This window comes from Paramormyrops kingsleyae, chromosome 17 (assembly GCF_048594095.1).
Source record: "Paramormyrops kingsleyae isolate MSU_618 chromosome 17, PKINGS_0.4, whole genome shotgun sequence".
Lineage (NCBI taxonomy): Eukaryota > Metazoa > Chordata > Actinopteri > Osteoglossiformes > Mormyridae > Paramormyrops > Paramormyrops kingsleyae.
The window spans coordinates 10,325,907-10,342,915 of record NC_132813.1 but is presented as its reverse complement, the minus strand read 5'-3'; the positions used below and the strand labels follow the sequence as shown (position 1 = coordinate 10,342,915).

The window sequence follows — 17,009 nt, the reverse complement described above, 5'->3', positions numbered from 1 at the left end:
ACAGCAAGAACTCAGTGCTCAGTTGAAATCCAGGTCCGTTTAATTGAAATGGTAATTTACAATTCCTGTCCTAGCTCAGATTGTCCTCCCTGACATGGATTATCTGGTCACCCTAGTGTTCCCAGTGTGCTCCATTTTAAAATTCCTTGTGACGGGATTTACCACCCACCCCCTCTAATTTACTCCCATGAAATAAGCCACATCGGAATTCTAGTTAACACAGTTACAAACTTTATTATCTTTAATACTGCTCAGCTAAACGTCCGCGATTTTGAAATAAACCAAACAAGCATAGCCCATGTTCACTGTTCGCGAAATGATCACGGTCGTATCTTCATCAAATGTAGTTTTACGATGATCTGTTACAACATTGTAATATTCTCTTGATTAATCTCTGTTCTAATAGATCAGTTTCATAAACCAATAAACAAGTGCCTTTCTAATTAAGTCATATTCCTATATTCTTATTTCTTGTAAACAATCCAGGAGATTCCCGAAAGACCCAGAAACTCTAGTGTTTACCGTATCAGCACCACGTGGCCAAACGCGGAAGCGCAAATAGACATTTAAGGGAGAGGCGTATTGATGTTGTTTATTACGAACTGCAAGTAGGAGTGAGGACTTAATATATTTTGGAAGTTGGTAAGTAGACGGATTTACATAAGAATTGTTTTTTTTTTAAAATGTTTTCCATAATCGTAAAACATCAGTAGTTTTGTTTCAGATTCTTACTCGAACAGCTCTTAAACGTTCAGTTTGACTGTAGTATTTTTTTTTTTTTACAAATTTTTATCTCATTATTAGTCTCCGAAAACATGCATGATCCAGGATATGAGGAAAGTGGTGCGCAGAGAAACGGGCGTAATACTGGCGATCAGATGAACTATGCAATGACTGCAGTTGTCTATAGTAAAATTTACATTATTACACTACACTGCACTACACTAATTTACACTACGAACGAAGTAGGGAACAACGCCCACCAGGGTATCCCGTACATAGAATGAGGTGTGTGACGAGGAGCAGGAAATAAGGAGTGCAGTTTTCAGTTCACAACTGCATGCTATACAGCATTAATAGCTCCTACCAGCCAATCAGAAAATAGCATCATGTAAATTCCAAAATAAATTACACTTGATCCCGCTGCAAGCTCGTTATTACATAGATGCGCACACGGAGTACGGACGAGGTGAAAGAACAAGATCTGATGGCGGCGGTAGACAGGGCTCTCATCGGCATTGACGGTGTGACACACGCTCCGCCCCCAACCCATCTAATCTTACTCCAAACCATTGATGAAACTTGAGAGTCCTGGCAACATACAGTACTTTCAAAATCCCCTTGAACCTTGTTCATAGTGATTTTAGGGGCTGCCCTCATTAAAACACAGGTGATCTATGGCTCAAATGATAACAAACCGTGTGACTGGTTAATGTGTATGAATCACAGTTTTGAGAAAATGCCTGCTCTGCCTTCAAATACCATTCTGTGGGAGAAAAAATGTGTACTGCTAGTTGAGAAATTTGTAGCAAATACAGAACAAAAATAACTTCAGTGCAAACAAACAAATGGATTTGTTGAGTAATTATGACTACAGCTTTTCAACTATAGGATATATAAATGTCATATATGTCATATTATATATAATCAAATATCATATATATCACATATATGCATCATATGTATGGAAATATGTATAATATCAGTGTGTTCCTATGGCCATCTATTGAGGACCTGTGATCTGATTTGAAGAAGGCAGCCCTCAAGCACAAATGTAAGATTATCAAGGGTTTTGAGATATTCTGCTTGGAGGAGAGGTACATTCGCCCTCTAAGCTTAACAAGCTGTACAGGAAGAGGCTCAATAATATGTTGTGTGTTTGCAAAATGTGTTAAAAGTCTTTTGGTTCCCAAAATGCCTGAACAAATCATTCAAACCATTTTAGGTATCATTTGTTTTATACAATACTTTCTGCTTATTGTCAGGAAGAGTGCCAATGCCAAATGCAATGACTGGAATTGAAAAAAAAATCAGAATAATATGAAAAGTAAGATATATTTATATTCACAGTCATAGTCTACTTTAAAAGTTTATTAGTAAAAAGCAAAAACAAGATATGATTATTTGTGTAAAACATTTCACGTGGATATGCTTGAAAATATTTTACGGAGATCAAATAATACAGAATAACATTATACAATAAGAATAACACATGAACCCAGAAGGTTCTCTGTTGGTTATGGGAATCGAACCAGGAACTTTTGCGGTGTAAGGCGACAGCATAAACCACTGTGCCACTGTGTTACTGTATTCAGCATTTATAACATTTACACAATTTACGCATTTAGTCTGTCTGCAATTCTTTGCCAAGCCAACTTCCTGGCTTTATTTATGGCCACGGTATTACCTTTTTTTGCGATTACATCTTTGTATTCTTCATACAGCTCCATCTTAACTGCGATAGTGGAACGACATGAGGCTAAGTTTAGAGATGGCGTTAGTTTGAGTCTGACTTTTTCAGGAAAGTCTGGCTTTTTTTAGCTACTGTCATGTAATACATAACAATGCATAACAACTAACCAAATTATTAAATATAAAATACATTATATATTTTTTTGCTCAACTTATTTTCTTGGGAGGGGTCTTTGGGGGCCAAGGGGGAAACGAGGGTGGTAGAGGTTTCAAGGAGGCCCGCAGTCTGTGTCCCGGCCCCAAAACTTGGCACTACCCCCCTGTACATCCACAAGGGTTAAATATATAAATAAATACAAAACACATAACAAATTCACCTAACAGCATTCTGGTGTCAGAATCCTCTTAAGTGAAATACAGCCACACTTTAGATTAGTTTAGATTTCAGCATTTTAACCATGTTAAGGTACCTGCTAGCTAACAGTAGGCCTCTGTTGGCATCACAGTAAGTTTAATGTTAACTAGTGACCTCCTACCTATCGAAATGTCCTACTAAAAGTTACTGCGCATGCACACGGCATATTTGTTTTTCGTGAATACAAACCTATAAATTCTTGCTACCATTCCATGCTTCTCGAAGACTAGTCTGAAGTAGCTCAGTGAGAATACAGTAGAGCACCAAGTATTTCTTTATATTTTGATGTACTGTACTTCAGAAGTATTTTTTCAACAGGTAGTATGTTCTGATGGGTGAATCTGGGGCATCAGATTATGCTGCCTGTGGTTTATGACCATAATATCTAAACAGGTTAAATATTGGTATCAGTATTCTTCCTATGGTTTAAAAGCTACAGACTATCATTAGCACATTACACTTGTAGAGTTAACTTGGGTGGCACACCCAAAGAGCCAAATTTCGAATGGGAGGGGCAGTGTCGAGTAGGAGGGGTTTATAATGAGGGATAGGGTCATATGATTACAGTCATAAACTCCTCCCACATTACACCTCCTACTCAACATTTGGCTCCAGGTTGCAGCGATGTGTCGCTCCCCCTGCTAGGAATATTAGATGCCGCAGCAAAAACTGATAGATGTCACTATAAATATATGCTGCTGTAGGAAATTATGACAAGGTAGATCTGACAGATCCGACAGAACACCAGTATGTACTGATCATACAAGAAGCATGCCATATTGGCTTCGAGTTTCAGGACTGAATCCTAGTACAGAATCTAGGTGTACATATAATCCAGGCTAATTCAGGAATTGTGTTTCTTTTTAGTGTGGCGTCACCTCATCTGAGTAAATGGCAAGCGTGTGTGGATTGAGAACCGTAACTAACGAACCAGGTAAAAATGTGCCATGAGCAGCCATCCATTCATCAGCAAAGTGAAAGAATATGATCTGAAACGTTATTGGAAGAAAAAATAGTTATATGTATATACCTGTATAAGCCACTTGTGTTTCTCCTGTATACTGAAAAATCTGTGAAATTAGGTAAAAATAACATAGTCAAGTACGATACTAGGAATGTTTACAAAGATGCATTAATCTTAAAGATAAAAAAATTGCAAATGTATACCTCTGATAAACAGTAGAAGCGTAACAGCCCTGTGTATTTTAATGGCAGCTTCCCGGTTCCCTTATTGCCCTTTATTACTGTTCTGTCCTTATCGCTTCATCACTCGTCTGTATCTTAGTGCCCCTGAAGTCGGTGGAGGTGCAGGTGGATGTCCAGGGTCACGTGGCTTCTGTCAGCTCCACCCTTCAGTATGAGAACCAGGAGTCCAGTCCAGTGGAGGCCGTCTTCATCTTCCCCATGGAGAGTAACGCCACCATCTACAGTTTTGTTGCCCGCATTGGGGATGTTGAGATTAAGGCCCAAGTCAAAGAGAAAGAGCAGGTGTGTTTTTTTGTTCATAGTGTGTCTTAGGGTGAGCTGTCCAGAATCATCAACTAGTCGTTCTTCACAATGACACCATAGACAGAGACTTTGTTAGACATAGTAAGTATCTCTATGTTTGTCCCTGTCTCCTCATCGTCTGTCAGGCTCAGGAGGAGTATGACGATGCCGTCAGCTCAGGGCAGCAGGCCTTCCTCCTGGAGGAGAGCGATGAAAGTTCTGACGTGTTTCGCCTGAGTGTCGGGAGTCTTCCTCCGGGACAGAGTGCCTCTGTTACGCTGAGCTACGTGACTGAGCTGGCCGTACAGGCTGATGACGCCCTGAGGTTCTGTCTGCCTGCCGTCCTCAACCCACGGTACACGCCAGCAGGTACAGAGGAGCTGAGCCACACTGGCTAATTAACCATCATAACTGTTTAAGTATCAGGAAGTTTCAAAAGCTTTAAAAATGTTCAAGGCACCTTTTCAGATGGTCATGAAATGGTCAGGTGTTCATGTTCACTTATACCATTTGTTAATTACTTCTCATCTCTTCACTCTTGCAGGCAGTAAGAGCCTGACAGCAGCGGGATCTGGTCCCCAGGGAGAAAGTGTCCCATACACCCTGGCCCTCGGTGTCCACATATACTCCCCCAGCACCGTCCAGAGTGTCCAGTCCAACTGCCCCCTCACCCCACTGGAGTTCCTCTCCCAGGATAACACTGAGGCCAAAGTAGCTCTTTCTGCATCCTCTTTGTTCTCTTTGCTTCCTGTTTTCAGAACAGACAGAAATTTATACCCGAATTACTTTATTGAACAATATACATCATGCATATTTATTCTGTTAAAGTCTTTCAGCTGTCGTGCACTTAACCACATTTATGTCTCTGTAGGTCAGTCTGTCCCCTGGTCACAAGTTTGACCGGGATGTAGAGCTCCTGCTGTATTACGGTCAGCCTCACCAACCCACTGCTATACTGGAGGCGGGGCAGCCAAGTGCGCAACCAGGTGAATTTGCACCTTCGGGCGTGAAAATATGAAGTGCATTAGACTTGTTCTTCTATTCATTGTTGGTTCAAACACGTTAAAGCTTCTCCCATCTTTTCTGTTTTCTTACCTTTTGATTTATAGGCTCATTGATGGGCGACACTGTAGCCATGTTGAGCTTCTACCCAGAGATTCCATCTATACCATCTTCTCAAATGACTTCCAAAGGGGAGTTTATATTTGTGGTGGATCGTTCAGGCAGCATGGACTGTCCAATGAACCAAAGCAACTACGAACAGACTCGCATCAGCAGCGCTAGGGTGAGGTCACTGAAACCATCATACCAAATACCTTGAGTTTCTCTGATACACCCACTGATGCATAGTGAGAGCTAAAGGTGCACAGTAACATCTACTGATACATGCTAGATCTGATGTTTCCTTACGTTGTTCCCTGTTTAGGACACTTTACTGCTGCTGTTGAAGAGTCTTCCTGTTGGCTGTTACTTCAACATCTATGGCTTTGGCTCCTCCTTTGAATCCTATTTCTCGTCAGTAATCACTCATAACGTCATTTAGTGGTTTAGTATAAAAAAAGCTTTCTGTTTAGCCCAGTATATTTTTGCATCACTGGGTTAAATCTTCCTTTCTGGCTTAGTGAGAGTGTGGAGTACACACAGGCCAACATGGAAACTGCTGTGCAGAAGGTGCAGTCAATGCAGGCTGATATGGGAGGAACAGAAATCCTTCAGGTCCTCCAGGACGTCTACAGCAAGCCCTATCTGCCTTCACGTCCACGCCAGGTGCCTCATACCGCCACCTGCTGTTCATTTCTTTGTCCTGTTCAACACTGATTCTTTATTCCAGTATATACAGTACGCCTAGTGTTACTTGAGTTCAAGTATTTGCTGTGGAACATTTGTGGTCATGCAGTATTAGAGTTAATGATATTGGAGCGGAATATATGATGCATGATCAATTTACTGTGTTGTTTATGTCATGAATGACAGTGAAATTCACTTGTTGAAAAACATACTCGTTCCTATAGAACATTATATGTCTCAAACTCATTACTCTAGGTTACTCTGAAGTTACCCTGTGATGACAGTTTCCGTTTCTTCTTCCATCTCTCTCTGCCAGCTGTTTGTCTTCACAGATGGAGAAGTGGGAAACACCAAAGATGTGATTGATCTGGTGAAGAGACATGCGTTGTCTCACAGGTGAGCATCACCTTTCTGTGTGTCTGCAGATGCTGTGGAGATGTATGGTGTGTGGCTCTGTGGACAAGGATTCTGTACCTATGATTGAAAGGTTCATTGTTTGAATCCTGCAGTGGGCAGAATGATGTCAGTGTTGGACCTTTGAGCGATGCCCTTCACCCTCACTGCTCCAGGGTGTGACTGACACTGTTTTCTCAGTTGTACGTTACTTTAGATAAAAATAAACAAATTAAATGTCCCCACGAAGATAAGAGAGTGATAAATGGGGGTTGTTGTGACATGCATTTGAAAAGAATCATTTTATGAATTTGTAGGTTTTACAGGCTTTTAGTATTTGTGTTTGAAGGTTGGAGTCTTTGTAGTAAAGTTTTGGCCACTCAGAAGTCACCTGAAATGTGTGTGTGTGTGTGTGTGTGTGTTTCCTCACTGTACCCAGGTGCTTCACCTTTGGCATCGGGGAGGGGGCCAGCAGTGCCCTGGTGAATGGCATGGCTGAGGGCGGCTCTGGACACCCACAGTTCATCACTGGAGCAGAGAGATTGCAGCCAAAGGTGAAGAGGAGTCACACCTGCATCTGAACTAGAGAAACACAAGTTAATCCATGCAGCTTCCTCTCCTCAGCTCATATAAAACTCACTCCTACTTCTCTAAGCTTGTTTGTCATCCAACCCTTTCAGCCAATGAAGACTGTAGATCCAAAGATCAAAGCCAGCATGTAAAGATTCCTCTAATCCCAGTAAAGGTTTTAGTGTTTGATGTCTGATTCATATAATGCTAAATACATACATCTGAAATGTTGACAAATATAGTCATGTAGATATCTGACCAGCCTCTCACATGACTAATATGCATATGAGTATTTCTGTAGTTAATATTTTGTTTTTCTGTTGTAAATGATCATCATGCTTTAGTTGGATAATTTAGAGAAAAGGTCCCCATTGGACCAGGAGTGAGGGTTGTTGATCTTTAATTGTCTATATACTGTGCTAATCTCTAGTATGCTTATGCCCTGTCAGTAACTAAGACGAGTCTTTTCCTACTCCTCAGGTTATGCAGTCTCTTCAGTTTGCCCTGCAGCCTGTTGTAGAGGACATTTCAGTGAAATGGAACATTCCAGCAGATATATCTGTCACCCCCCTTTCTCCTCTTCCCAATGTGATCTTCCAGAATCAGAGGGCAATACTATACTTCCAGTTCACAGGACAGGTTTGGAACCTTACAGTTAACTTACTTTCAGGCATGCAGCCTGATTCCGGAATCTCAAATTCACTTCCTGGCTTATTGAAGTTTTGAAGATTTCATATCCATCTAATGACCCTGAGTCTAATATTTGTTTATTTACAGAGGGTTTCATATAAATACTCAGTCTTTGATACTTTGGAAATATTTTTTAGTTTAATTAAAATTCAAGTTGTGATATATTTTTCTTATTCTTGAAAATGTCATGCATTTTACATCATTTTTTAAATATAAATTAGAATTTCTTGTCACCTGATATCACTTTCCTCCCTCCTTTCACCACTTTGCCTTCCCAGAGTTCCGCTAATATTTCAGGTTCCGTGAGTCTCCATTACACTCTGGATAAGAAGGCTGTGGAAAACACACTTACCCTTAACATGAAGCCGAAGGAGGACAGCAGGTAAGATGCACACAGACACACTCAGATCATTAGGAGATGCTGGTCATTTTCAGCTGGTTTAATTATGTCTGTCCATTTGCCTGTTGGCCCCTTAGCATGCTGATACACAGACTGGGGGCCCGCAAAGCCATTTTGGCCTTGGAGGGGGAACGTGGAGAGGCGGGCGATAAGACTGGGAAAGAGAGAGCAGTGGAGCTGAGCATCCAATCAGGAGTCAGCTCCTCCTACACGGCTTTCATTGCCGTCAACACAGAGAATAAGCAGCCAATCAAAGGACCCCTACTGCGCAGAAACATCCGTAAGTTACATGATTCTGGTGGATGAATCTCTGAAGAGGTGCCCTTTATTTCCATCTCTCAGCAATAGGTTTGGAACAGACATGTTTTATTATGAAAAAGACTTGTAACAATGACAACAAAGGCATTCTAATTCTAATTTCTCCCAGGGGGTGCAAGCTGAGAGAGCCCACCCAGTCATTCATCCAGATAAATACATTTAGAAAAAAAGAAATATCTATATATTAAAAGTTAATACCTTTACAATAAGTAATTGTTACACTTTGATCTGATTAAGAAAAGCCACATTTTCAGCATAACTTCACAGTACAATTTCATTTGATATCATATGTTCAAACCGCATTTTTATCTGACTCTATAAAATAGCAGGAGAATGCACATTTTGTAATTATGTCTTTCTGGGGACTCTATTCATTTCTATGGGGAAAACTCTAATCTCAGTGTGACTACCTTAAGCCCTACCCAGCCCTAACCTTAACCATAAGTAACCAAACAAAATACGAGACTTTTAGCAATTGGAATCATGTGCAATGACAAGTTCGTTAAAAATTTACACCAACAAGTTCTCGGGGTAGAGGTGGCATGACGACTGACACATCCAGGCCTGGGGGTCTGTGTATAGGAAGTTTGCATGTTTTTCCTGTGGTTATTTCTTAGTTACCTATATATTGTGTGTCTATGTGTCCTGCAATGGATTGGCCTCCCATCCTGGGTGTACTGCTGCCTTATACAGTGTGCTGCATGGTGGTTTGCTTGGTGTGGGTGCATCATAAGATCTTTCCATGACACTTTGTTTTTTTTTCAGATGCAGCATACCTACGCACATGTAAGTTTATCAATTAACCCAACATGTCCTAAAGACCTAAGATACAAACAGGAATGAAATCACGGTCTATTATACTAGACCAATAACCAAGGTTAGCTATTTTAACATTTTGTTTGTAATTTCTGCATTATTTTCTTTTAAAGGTTTTCTACCCATAGGAATTCCCTGCTCAGGTGAGACAAAGCTTATTTAAAAATCTTTTCTTTTCAGGTGCAACCTTTAACAATTAGTTACTTCTACAGTCGTCATGTCCTCGGCATCTAACATTTATTTATTGTTTTCGTATATATAATTCACCTAATTCTGACCCATCTTGCATGAAATGCAGTGATTTTTGAGGTGTTCAACTCGAAAGTTGGTTTAGAATAAAAGGTTTGTTTATAACACTTTACCAACCAAGTTCTCTAAGATCTACAGTGCGCCACATTGGGCTGCTTTTGAAGGTATAATGTCATTGTACAGCGAAATTTGGTATTACACTCCAGTGACAATTGAAATGATGGACGGATGGATGGATGGGTAACAGAAATTATATACAAAAATAGATTTGATGCTATTGAAAATGACAGCGTTGTATTCCCCGGGCAACCTTGTTATTTGGTTCGTCCATCTAATCTGTACTCATCCCACACTAAGCACTTCGTACAATTTCTAGGAATGCTAGATGGATCACCTGGAAATGTGAAAGTTAATAATTGTGTTTTTATCCGAGTCCTTGTTTTAGGTCTGAAAGTATACTTATTCATTTATTTCACATTCCAATTATGTGACGATTTACAGAATCTTTCCCCACTTGTATTCCTTTGTGGGTTTTAATAAACGTTTATGATAATGGACTGTATATTTTCTATATGCTTATTTGTATTCTGTTTATTTCTCTTTTGCACTATGATCAAAATTATATAAGCATATCAACTGTAACAAACACACTAAAGCCGAAGGAGTTTTGGAGTGGTCAGTGCAGGGCGATGTATGGGACAGATGCAATCTGTAAGCCTTACATTTTCCAAAAGGCTTAATTGCGCTACCACAGTGACGTTCCTTTTGCAAAATAAAAAACAACAAAAAATGAATGTTTTTATTTACAGTGTATATATAAGGGATTACCTACAAATAATAACAGTATTTACAACTCTTTGCTCTTTCACCTAGAGTATACCAGTTCTTTGCCCACAAAACAGCAAATAATATTCCTCACAGCACATGGCACTGATATTTCAACACATCTGTCTTATCAGAGAACTGACCTATTACAGTACTATCATCTGCATATTTTACTATTGAGTTTGAACAATGGATGGGTACAGAGTTGTATGTGAAAAGGCAGTAGAGGTTGGGGCTCTGAGGTATGCCTGTATTGACCGTTAGTGTGGATTAGTTAAGTCTGACATATGACTTTTAATGTTCCAAATGAGTGAGTGTAACACAAACACTGCTCACTTAACTACCAAGTTCCGTTCCTACGACTAGGGCTGCTTTTCCAGCGCAGCAGGTCTTGTACTTTAGGGACTTTGAGAAAGTACCAAATGTACGGTACTTCACAGTGTTGGTTTTCCAACATGAGGTGGGGAATTTTGTACTGAATTTGAGAATTGGACGATGTGCAAAATTAATACCCACATTGCATGTTCTGCACATCCAATTCTCACATTGCTAGTAAGCTAGATTAACATCAGGATTTTTCTCACTTTCAATTTTATATATGGACATTATAGCACAGGGGGTTTAAGTTTTGCTAAAACATTTTTACTCTTGTCATAGAAAGAAACCTTAGCTAGCTTTGCAATTTTAATTGTCATTCCTTTTATATATTATCTAATATATGTTAAAAAAAACAGCTTAAAGTTTACCTCTGCTGCTTTTGCATGAGCGCTGCATGCATTCTCCGAGACAGTCGTAATCATTTTCATCCTTGCTGTATTAAAGCACTCCTAGATGGAGTTGTGATAAATTTATGAACTCCTTTTTGCTTTATAAATACCCCAATATTTATTACAACAAAATCACTTCGCCAAGAAAGCAAATATATAGCGTGCTGCCCAGTATATTAAACCAAATACTTGAAAAATTTCTTGTCAGGCAATTCTGATCTTTTTGTTGTATCTGTTCTTCCAACCAGATCGCAATTAATATTTTTTTTAGTTCATTTATCATTGTTTTAAAAAAGTATTTAATTTTCTCTTTATTGCACTAAACAGGAGCAGCACTCCTAATTTCATTGTGTATTTAGTACACAATGACAATAAAGCTTCTATTTTATTCTATTCCATTCATAGCACTTTGGTCATTTTAATTTTTTGCTTTACAGCAGCAGTGAAATATTAGTACATTTAAAGTTTTACCCAACATCTCCTAAAAATGACAGTGAGAAAAAAAATCAAGCAGGTTGAAATTTCATTTAATTCTATTTGTTTGTTTGTTTGTTTGTTCCTTTACAGCAACATTGGCATGTTACTCAGGTAAATTTAACATTTTACCCATAATGTCTCCTAAAAATGACAGTGAATAAAAGATTAAGCATGCTGAAATTTCATTTTAACACCCCATCTCACTGATGTAGATCTCTTTTTCAGTGTCCAGTTCTGAAAAGTTATTTTAAAAGAAAAGATTTCTTCATGTCACTTTTACCATAACACTTTGTTGTTTTTTTCCTTTACAATAACAGCTCAATATTGCTCAAGTAAATTAAACATTTTACCCATCATGTCTCCTAAAAATGACAGTGAGATAAAAAATCAAGCATGTTGAAATTCCATTTAATTCCATTTGTTTGTTTGTTTGTTTGTTTGTTTTTTCATTTATAGGAGTACTGGAGTCAGGTAAATTAAACATTTTACCCATCATGTCTCCTAAAAATGACAGTCAGAAAAAAATCAAGCATGTTGAAATTCCATTTAATTTTCTTAACTCCCCATCTCACTGATGTACATCTCTTTTTCAGTGTCCAGTTCTGAAAAGTTATTTTAAAAGAAAAGATTTCTTCATGTCACTTTTACCATAACACTTTGTTGTTTTTTTCCTTTACAATAACAGCTCAATATTGCTCAGGTAAATTAAACATTTTACCCAACATGTCTCCTAAAAATGACAGTGAGAAAAAAAATCAAGCATGTTGAAATTCCATTTAATTCCATTTGTTTGTTTGTTTTTTTTTTCATTTATAGAAGTACTGGAGTCAGGTAAATTAAACATTTTACCCATCATGTCTCCTAAAAATGAGTCAGAAAAAAATCAAGCATGTTGAAATTCCATTTAATTTTCTTAACTCCCCATCTCACTGATGTACATCTCATTTTCAGTGTCACCTAAAAATAAGAGAGCAGAACACCTGGGGTTGGGCAGACTGGTTATAGGCTCATTGTTGGGCCTTCTGGGATCATTCCATGCATTCCCTAACAGTTGGCATTATCTTCTCAATCCTCTCATCACCCAAACATATGTCACCATGATGTAGTGAGGATTCTTGTTCCCATGCCAACTTTTCCCACGTTGAGCCGTTCTCAGTGCTGCTGCTCAGAGAGGAGATCAATCTGGGTGAACCCCATAGATGCAACATGAAGCACCAGTATTAGCCACCTTCATCCATGACACGTTGGAGCATCACCTTGAGCGTCTGACTGGTTTGCTCAACAAGGCCATCTGTATAGGATGGTAGGCAGAGGTGGTGCACCTTAATGAGCCTGCAAACTTCCTTCACCAACTGGGAGACAAACACCGTGCCGTGGTCGGTGGGGACGTCTTTGGGGATGCCCAAATAGCTGAACAATGTGAATAGCTCGTAAGTCGTGTTCTTAAAGGTGGCCCTCCGGAGAAGGGTGTTCACATGGTAGCTGGTGACCACATCATGTCCAGGTGAATGTGGTTGAAGGGCATGGTGTGGAGTGGCACTGAGGGTCTGGGTGGTGGCAGATGAGGAGCTCTTTGCTGGTACGCAGGATGTCGCCATAACAAGACTTTTAGGGAGTGGTCAGTATGGAGCAATATATGGGACGGGTGAAGTCTTTAAGCCTTACATTTTCAAAAAGGCTTAATTGCATGCCTACAGTGACACCTTCCTTTTGCACAATAAAAAACAAACAAAAAAACATTCTTATTTACAGTATACATAAGGGATTAGCTACAATCAATAAGAACAGAGTTTACAAATCAAAGTGTTTTTGACTCTTTGCTCTTTCACCCAGAATATACCAGTTATTTGCCCACAAAACAGCAAGTAATATTACCCACAGCACATGTCACTGATACTTCAACACGTCTGTCCTCAGGGAAGTTTTAAAAAGAACGCAACTTACGAGCTATTCACATTGTTCTTATTGATTGCAGCACTGAATAAGTTCAGATGGCAGACGGCTCTGTTCACAGGATGGGGGCTGCAGGCTACAGTGCCGACCCGGCTGCCCTCTGTTTGCTGATTTATTTTCTAACGTATCTCACTGATGTAGGATTCTTTTACAGCATCTACAAAAAATGGTCCAGCGCATTAACCTCATTTCTTTTATAACTAAGATTTCTTCATAGCACTTCACCATAAATCTGTGTGCAATATTACTCATTAGTGATCACAAAAACTTGTGCATTAATAATATTTCTATTTATTTATCTTATCCACCAATTTATATTTACTCTCTGACTCCTATGGCTGGCTGTTTTTATATATGCACATACTTACAAGTATTTAATCGTATGACTGTTTTTATCTGTAATTGTTTTAATTCTTTTTTTTATTTCTTTTTCTCTTAATTGTACTAAACAGGAGCAGGACTCCTAATTTCATTGTGTATTTACTACACAATGACAATAAAGCTTCTATTCTATTCTATTCTGTTCATAGCACTCTGGTTATTTAATTTTTTTGCTTTACAACAGCAGTGAAATATTGATAAAGTATTTTTAAAATGTTACCCAACATGTCTCCTAAAAATGAGTGAGAAAAAAAATCAAGCAGGTTGAAATTTCATTTAATTCCATTTGCTTGTTTGTTTTTTTGCCTTTACAGAAGTACTGCAATCAGGTAAATTAAACATTTTACCTATAATGTCTCCTAAAAATGACAGTCAGAAAAAAAATCAAACATGTTGAAATTCCATTTAAAAATCTCACTGATGTATATCTCTTGTCCCCTCAAAATAAGAGGTCCGGTTCAGAAATGTTATTTTTCAAAAAAGTTTTCTTCATGACATTTTTACCATAACACTTTCTATTTTTTTCTTTTACAACAAAAGCAGATGGTTTCTCAGGTAAATAACATACCCAACTATGTCTACTGAAAAGTAGACAGAACAAGAAAAAAAACAAATAAAATAACACAGAATAAAAACAAGCATAATGAAATTTCATTTTATTTAACAACATGTCTCAGTGTTGTAGAAAAATAAGAGGCCCAGTTCAGGATCCTGTGCATGTCCATAGCGGTTCAGCATAACACTGTGTCTGTTTACGCTGGTTTTTTTCTTTTTTTTTTAGATGATGTCATATCATGTAAGTTTAACATTTTACATATACGACTCCTAAAAATAAGACAGAAAAAGTATAAAAAATAATGAAGCATGTTGAAATTCCATTTCCTTAACAATACATGTTATTGGTGTTGATCTCTTTTTCAATGTCCGCTAAAAATAAAAGGTCTACTTCGGAGACCTTACCAGAAAAGGTTTGTTCATAGTAGTTTACCATAATATTGTTCTGTTTTTCCTTTTGCAGGCGGAATGGAATATCTGTCAGGTAAGGTTGTCATCTTCCATTCCATACTTGAGGTTCTGCAGGTCAGCTGTAGCCTTTCCTTGTGACCACATCCTCCACCAATGACGTCCTCTAGGTCTATATGCCTGCAGCTTTGCACGACTGGCTTGGCCTTTTCTTCCACCTTGGCTTCTCCTTTTGTTGCCAGCCATGTCTTGTTGGCATTTCTTGAGGCCAATGGAAACCATGGTTACCATTGACCTGAGTGGGGCTCCCCCTGCTGGTGCTCTGTGGAAACCCAGTGGACTGTCACCACACAGCATAATGCAAATGCTAAAGCCATTATGTGTTTAACAAATGAATGTGTCTGATTTACATTTAAATGCCTCTTGTGCTACCAGTTGTCTCCACGTGGAGAGACACACCCTTTCTCTGTCATGCTTTTTTTCCCCTTTCCACATTTCACCCTTCCTCCATACACTTCCCATGCTTACTCCACACTTTCCATATGGGAAAATTGGACGTGTTGTGAAAAATGATGACCATGATATTTGCAAGGCTTTAATCAACTGTCAACTTAAAATAGACCCTCCAGAGAGACAGAAAGTTGGGGATCCTTTGCTGGAATTGATCAGCCTACAGAAAGTAGATGGATCCTGGGACCTCCAACCATCGCTGGCCTCCATCTTTGGAAAAAAGGAAGAAGAAGTGGCCACAGCCTTACCTGGAAAGGTGATGGACTCTCTGAGATGTTCCACACTTTAAGGGTCTTAAAGACAGTGAAGCTTTTTTCAGTTTGGTTGTATTTTCAGGCCTTTAGCTCAGGTCAGTGAGGGACCTTGATCCTGTTTTTTACTCCACAGCCTGAGTTTTTATCAGTCTGGGCCACAGTGTTGGCAGTTCTGTGGCTACATGGTCATAAGATGGACTTCAAGGATGAGTGGCAGTTTGTGGCTGCAAAAGCTGTTGCCTGGATCAGGGCTCAGTCAGGTAGGAGAGAGCTCTCCCTTTGTTTGATACACAGTATATCATAGGTAACATCATGCATGCATATAAGCATTTAGATGATAATGTGTATTTGATCATCGCAACATTTAAAAAGTTCTGTTTTCAGGGGGTTTGCATAGAGGTATTACACAATGAAAGGTGCGGTGGAAACACGAGATCTCAACAGATTAACAGTAAATGTCAGACAAGCAAGAAGAGAGTTTCTTTGAATCTCATCAGCTTAGTCTTTTGAATTTTCGAAAATCAAAGAAATCAATCAGCTCCACAATATGTGTTTGTTTGATTAGTTTTCTCCTGAATAACAATTTTATATCATTCTCCTGCCTTCCTTCAAACATTTCTTCAACAAAGGATATTACTAAATATGAATATTACTTTACACACATTTCCCACCAATTTAAATTCCAGTAGGTATTCAAAAAGGAAACAGACCGAAAGAACACTGCATACTCAAATATGTTTAAATCTTATAATTTTTTTGTTTTTCAGTTTAAAACAGTCTTTCACGTTTTGTCTTTGTATGGTATTTTTGAAAAATACAGTGGAACCTTGGAACTCGAATGTCTCTTAACTCGACCGTTCCTGCTAATAACTCTACCAATTCAGACCTTGAACGTGTAGGTCGAGAATAATTTAACCGCTCAAAACTCAACCGAAAACACGGAACAGAACAAAACAAAACAGACAAAACTTATACAGATCGAGACGGGTCTCTGATGGACCAACTTGGACGCTGATGCCTATGAATCGCTGTTAGTGTCGCGGTGCCTCTCGATCGTCTATAACTAATATATATATAACTGAAGCTGATGTTTTGCAAAGCCTAGCTAAGCTCAAAATAAATAAATCACAGGACCCTGATGGCATCTTACCTATAGTGTTAAAAGAGATGAGGGATATTATTTGCCGACCCTTAACATTACTGTTTCAAAAATCCTTATCTGAAGGTGTGGTACCTTCTGATTGGAAGCATGCCAACATAACTCCCATTTTCAAAAAAGGGGATAGAAGTAATTTGTCAAACTATAGGCCAATCAGTCTAACTTGTATAACTGGTAAAGT

At 38.8% G+C, this 17,009-nt stretch overlaps 2 protein-coding genes and 1 long non-coding RNA gene across 7 annotated transcripts in view; 2 read left to right on the top strand and 1 right to left on the bottom strand.

Annotated features, from left to right (window-relative positions):
* Positions 1-534: 534 nt before the first annotated feature.
* Positions 535-7,792, top strand: LOC140579207 (von Willebrand factor A domain-containing protein 5A-like). Its single transcript, XM_072701608.1, has 12 exons — positions 535-642; positions 3,695-3,761; positions 4,113-4,315; positions 4,462-4,684; positions 4,860-5,026; positions 5,187-5,301; positions 5,425-5,600; positions 5,742-5,830; positions 5,938-6,082; positions 6,420-6,499; positions 6,936-7,050; positions 7,547-7,792. Exons 2-12 carry the CDS (start codon positions 3,719-3,721, stop codon positions 7,790-7,792), a joined length of 1,602 nt encoding a protein of 533 aa, XP_072557709.1. The 5' UTR covers positions 535-642; positions 3,695-3,718.
* A 242-nt stretch (positions 7,793-8,034) lies between these two features.
* Positions 8,035-17,009, top strand: part of LOC111844051 (von Willebrand factor A domain-containing protein 5A-like) — an 11,233-nt gene continuing 2,258 nt past the window's right edge. The window contains exons 1-13 of one of the 5 annotated variants that reach the window (XM_072701727.1): positions 8,035-8,138; positions 8,234-8,436; positions 9,240-9,260; positions 9,404-9,433; positions 11,699-11,719; positions 12,065-12,079; positions 12,294-12,308; positions 12,425-12,439; positions 14,257-14,271; positions 14,724-14,738; positions 14,961-14,981; positions 15,526-15,671; positions 15,803-15,929. In XM_072701727.1, the coding sequence (XP_072557828.1) occupies positions 8,116-8,138; positions 8,234-8,436; positions 9,240-9,260; positions 9,404-9,433; positions 11,699-11,719; positions 12,065-12,079; positions 12,294-12,308; positions 12,425-12,439; positions 14,257-14,271; positions 14,724-14,738; positions 14,961-14,981; positions 15,526-15,671; positions 15,803-15,929 (667 nt within the window). In that variant the 5' untranslated portion in view covers positions 8,035-8,115. The remainder of the gene's footprint in view (positions 8,139-8,233; positions 8,437-9,239; positions 9,261-9,403; positions 9,434-11,698; positions 11,720-12,064; positions 12,080-12,293; positions 12,309-12,424; positions 12,440-14,256; positions 14,272-14,723; positions 14,739-14,960; positions 14,982-15,525; positions 15,672-15,802; positions 15,930-17,009) is intronic. The other 4 variants (XM_072701728.1, XM_072701730.1, XM_072701729.1 and 1 more) reach the window with 4 other exon arrangements.
* The window catches only part of LOC140579293 (uncharacterized), a 7,459-nt gene continuing 4,652 nt past the window's right edge, over positions 14,203-17,009 (bottom strand). Inside the window, exon 2 of the long non-coding RNA XR_011983377.1 lies at positions 14,203-15,227. This is a non-coding gene — a long non-coding RNA (uncharacterized lncRNA). The remainder of the gene's footprint in view (positions 15,228-17,009) is intronic.

What these genes read in the sequence shown, in the direction of transcription:
- LOC140579207 (XM_072701608.1), top strand. Translation starts at nt 3,719, where the DNA reads ATGGCAAGCGTGTGTGGATTGAGAACCGTAACTAACGAACCAG. An exon ending in TCCTTTGAATCCTATTTCTC is followed by an intron (nt 5,831 to 5,937) that starts GTCAGTAATCAC and finishes TTTCTGGCTTAG; the next exon opens with TGAGAGTGTGGAGTACACAC. An exon ending in TGCCTTCACGTCCACGCCAG is followed by an intron (nt 6,083 to 6,419) that starts GTGCCTCATACC and finishes TCTCTCTGCCAG; the next exon opens with CTGTTTGTCTTCACAGATGG.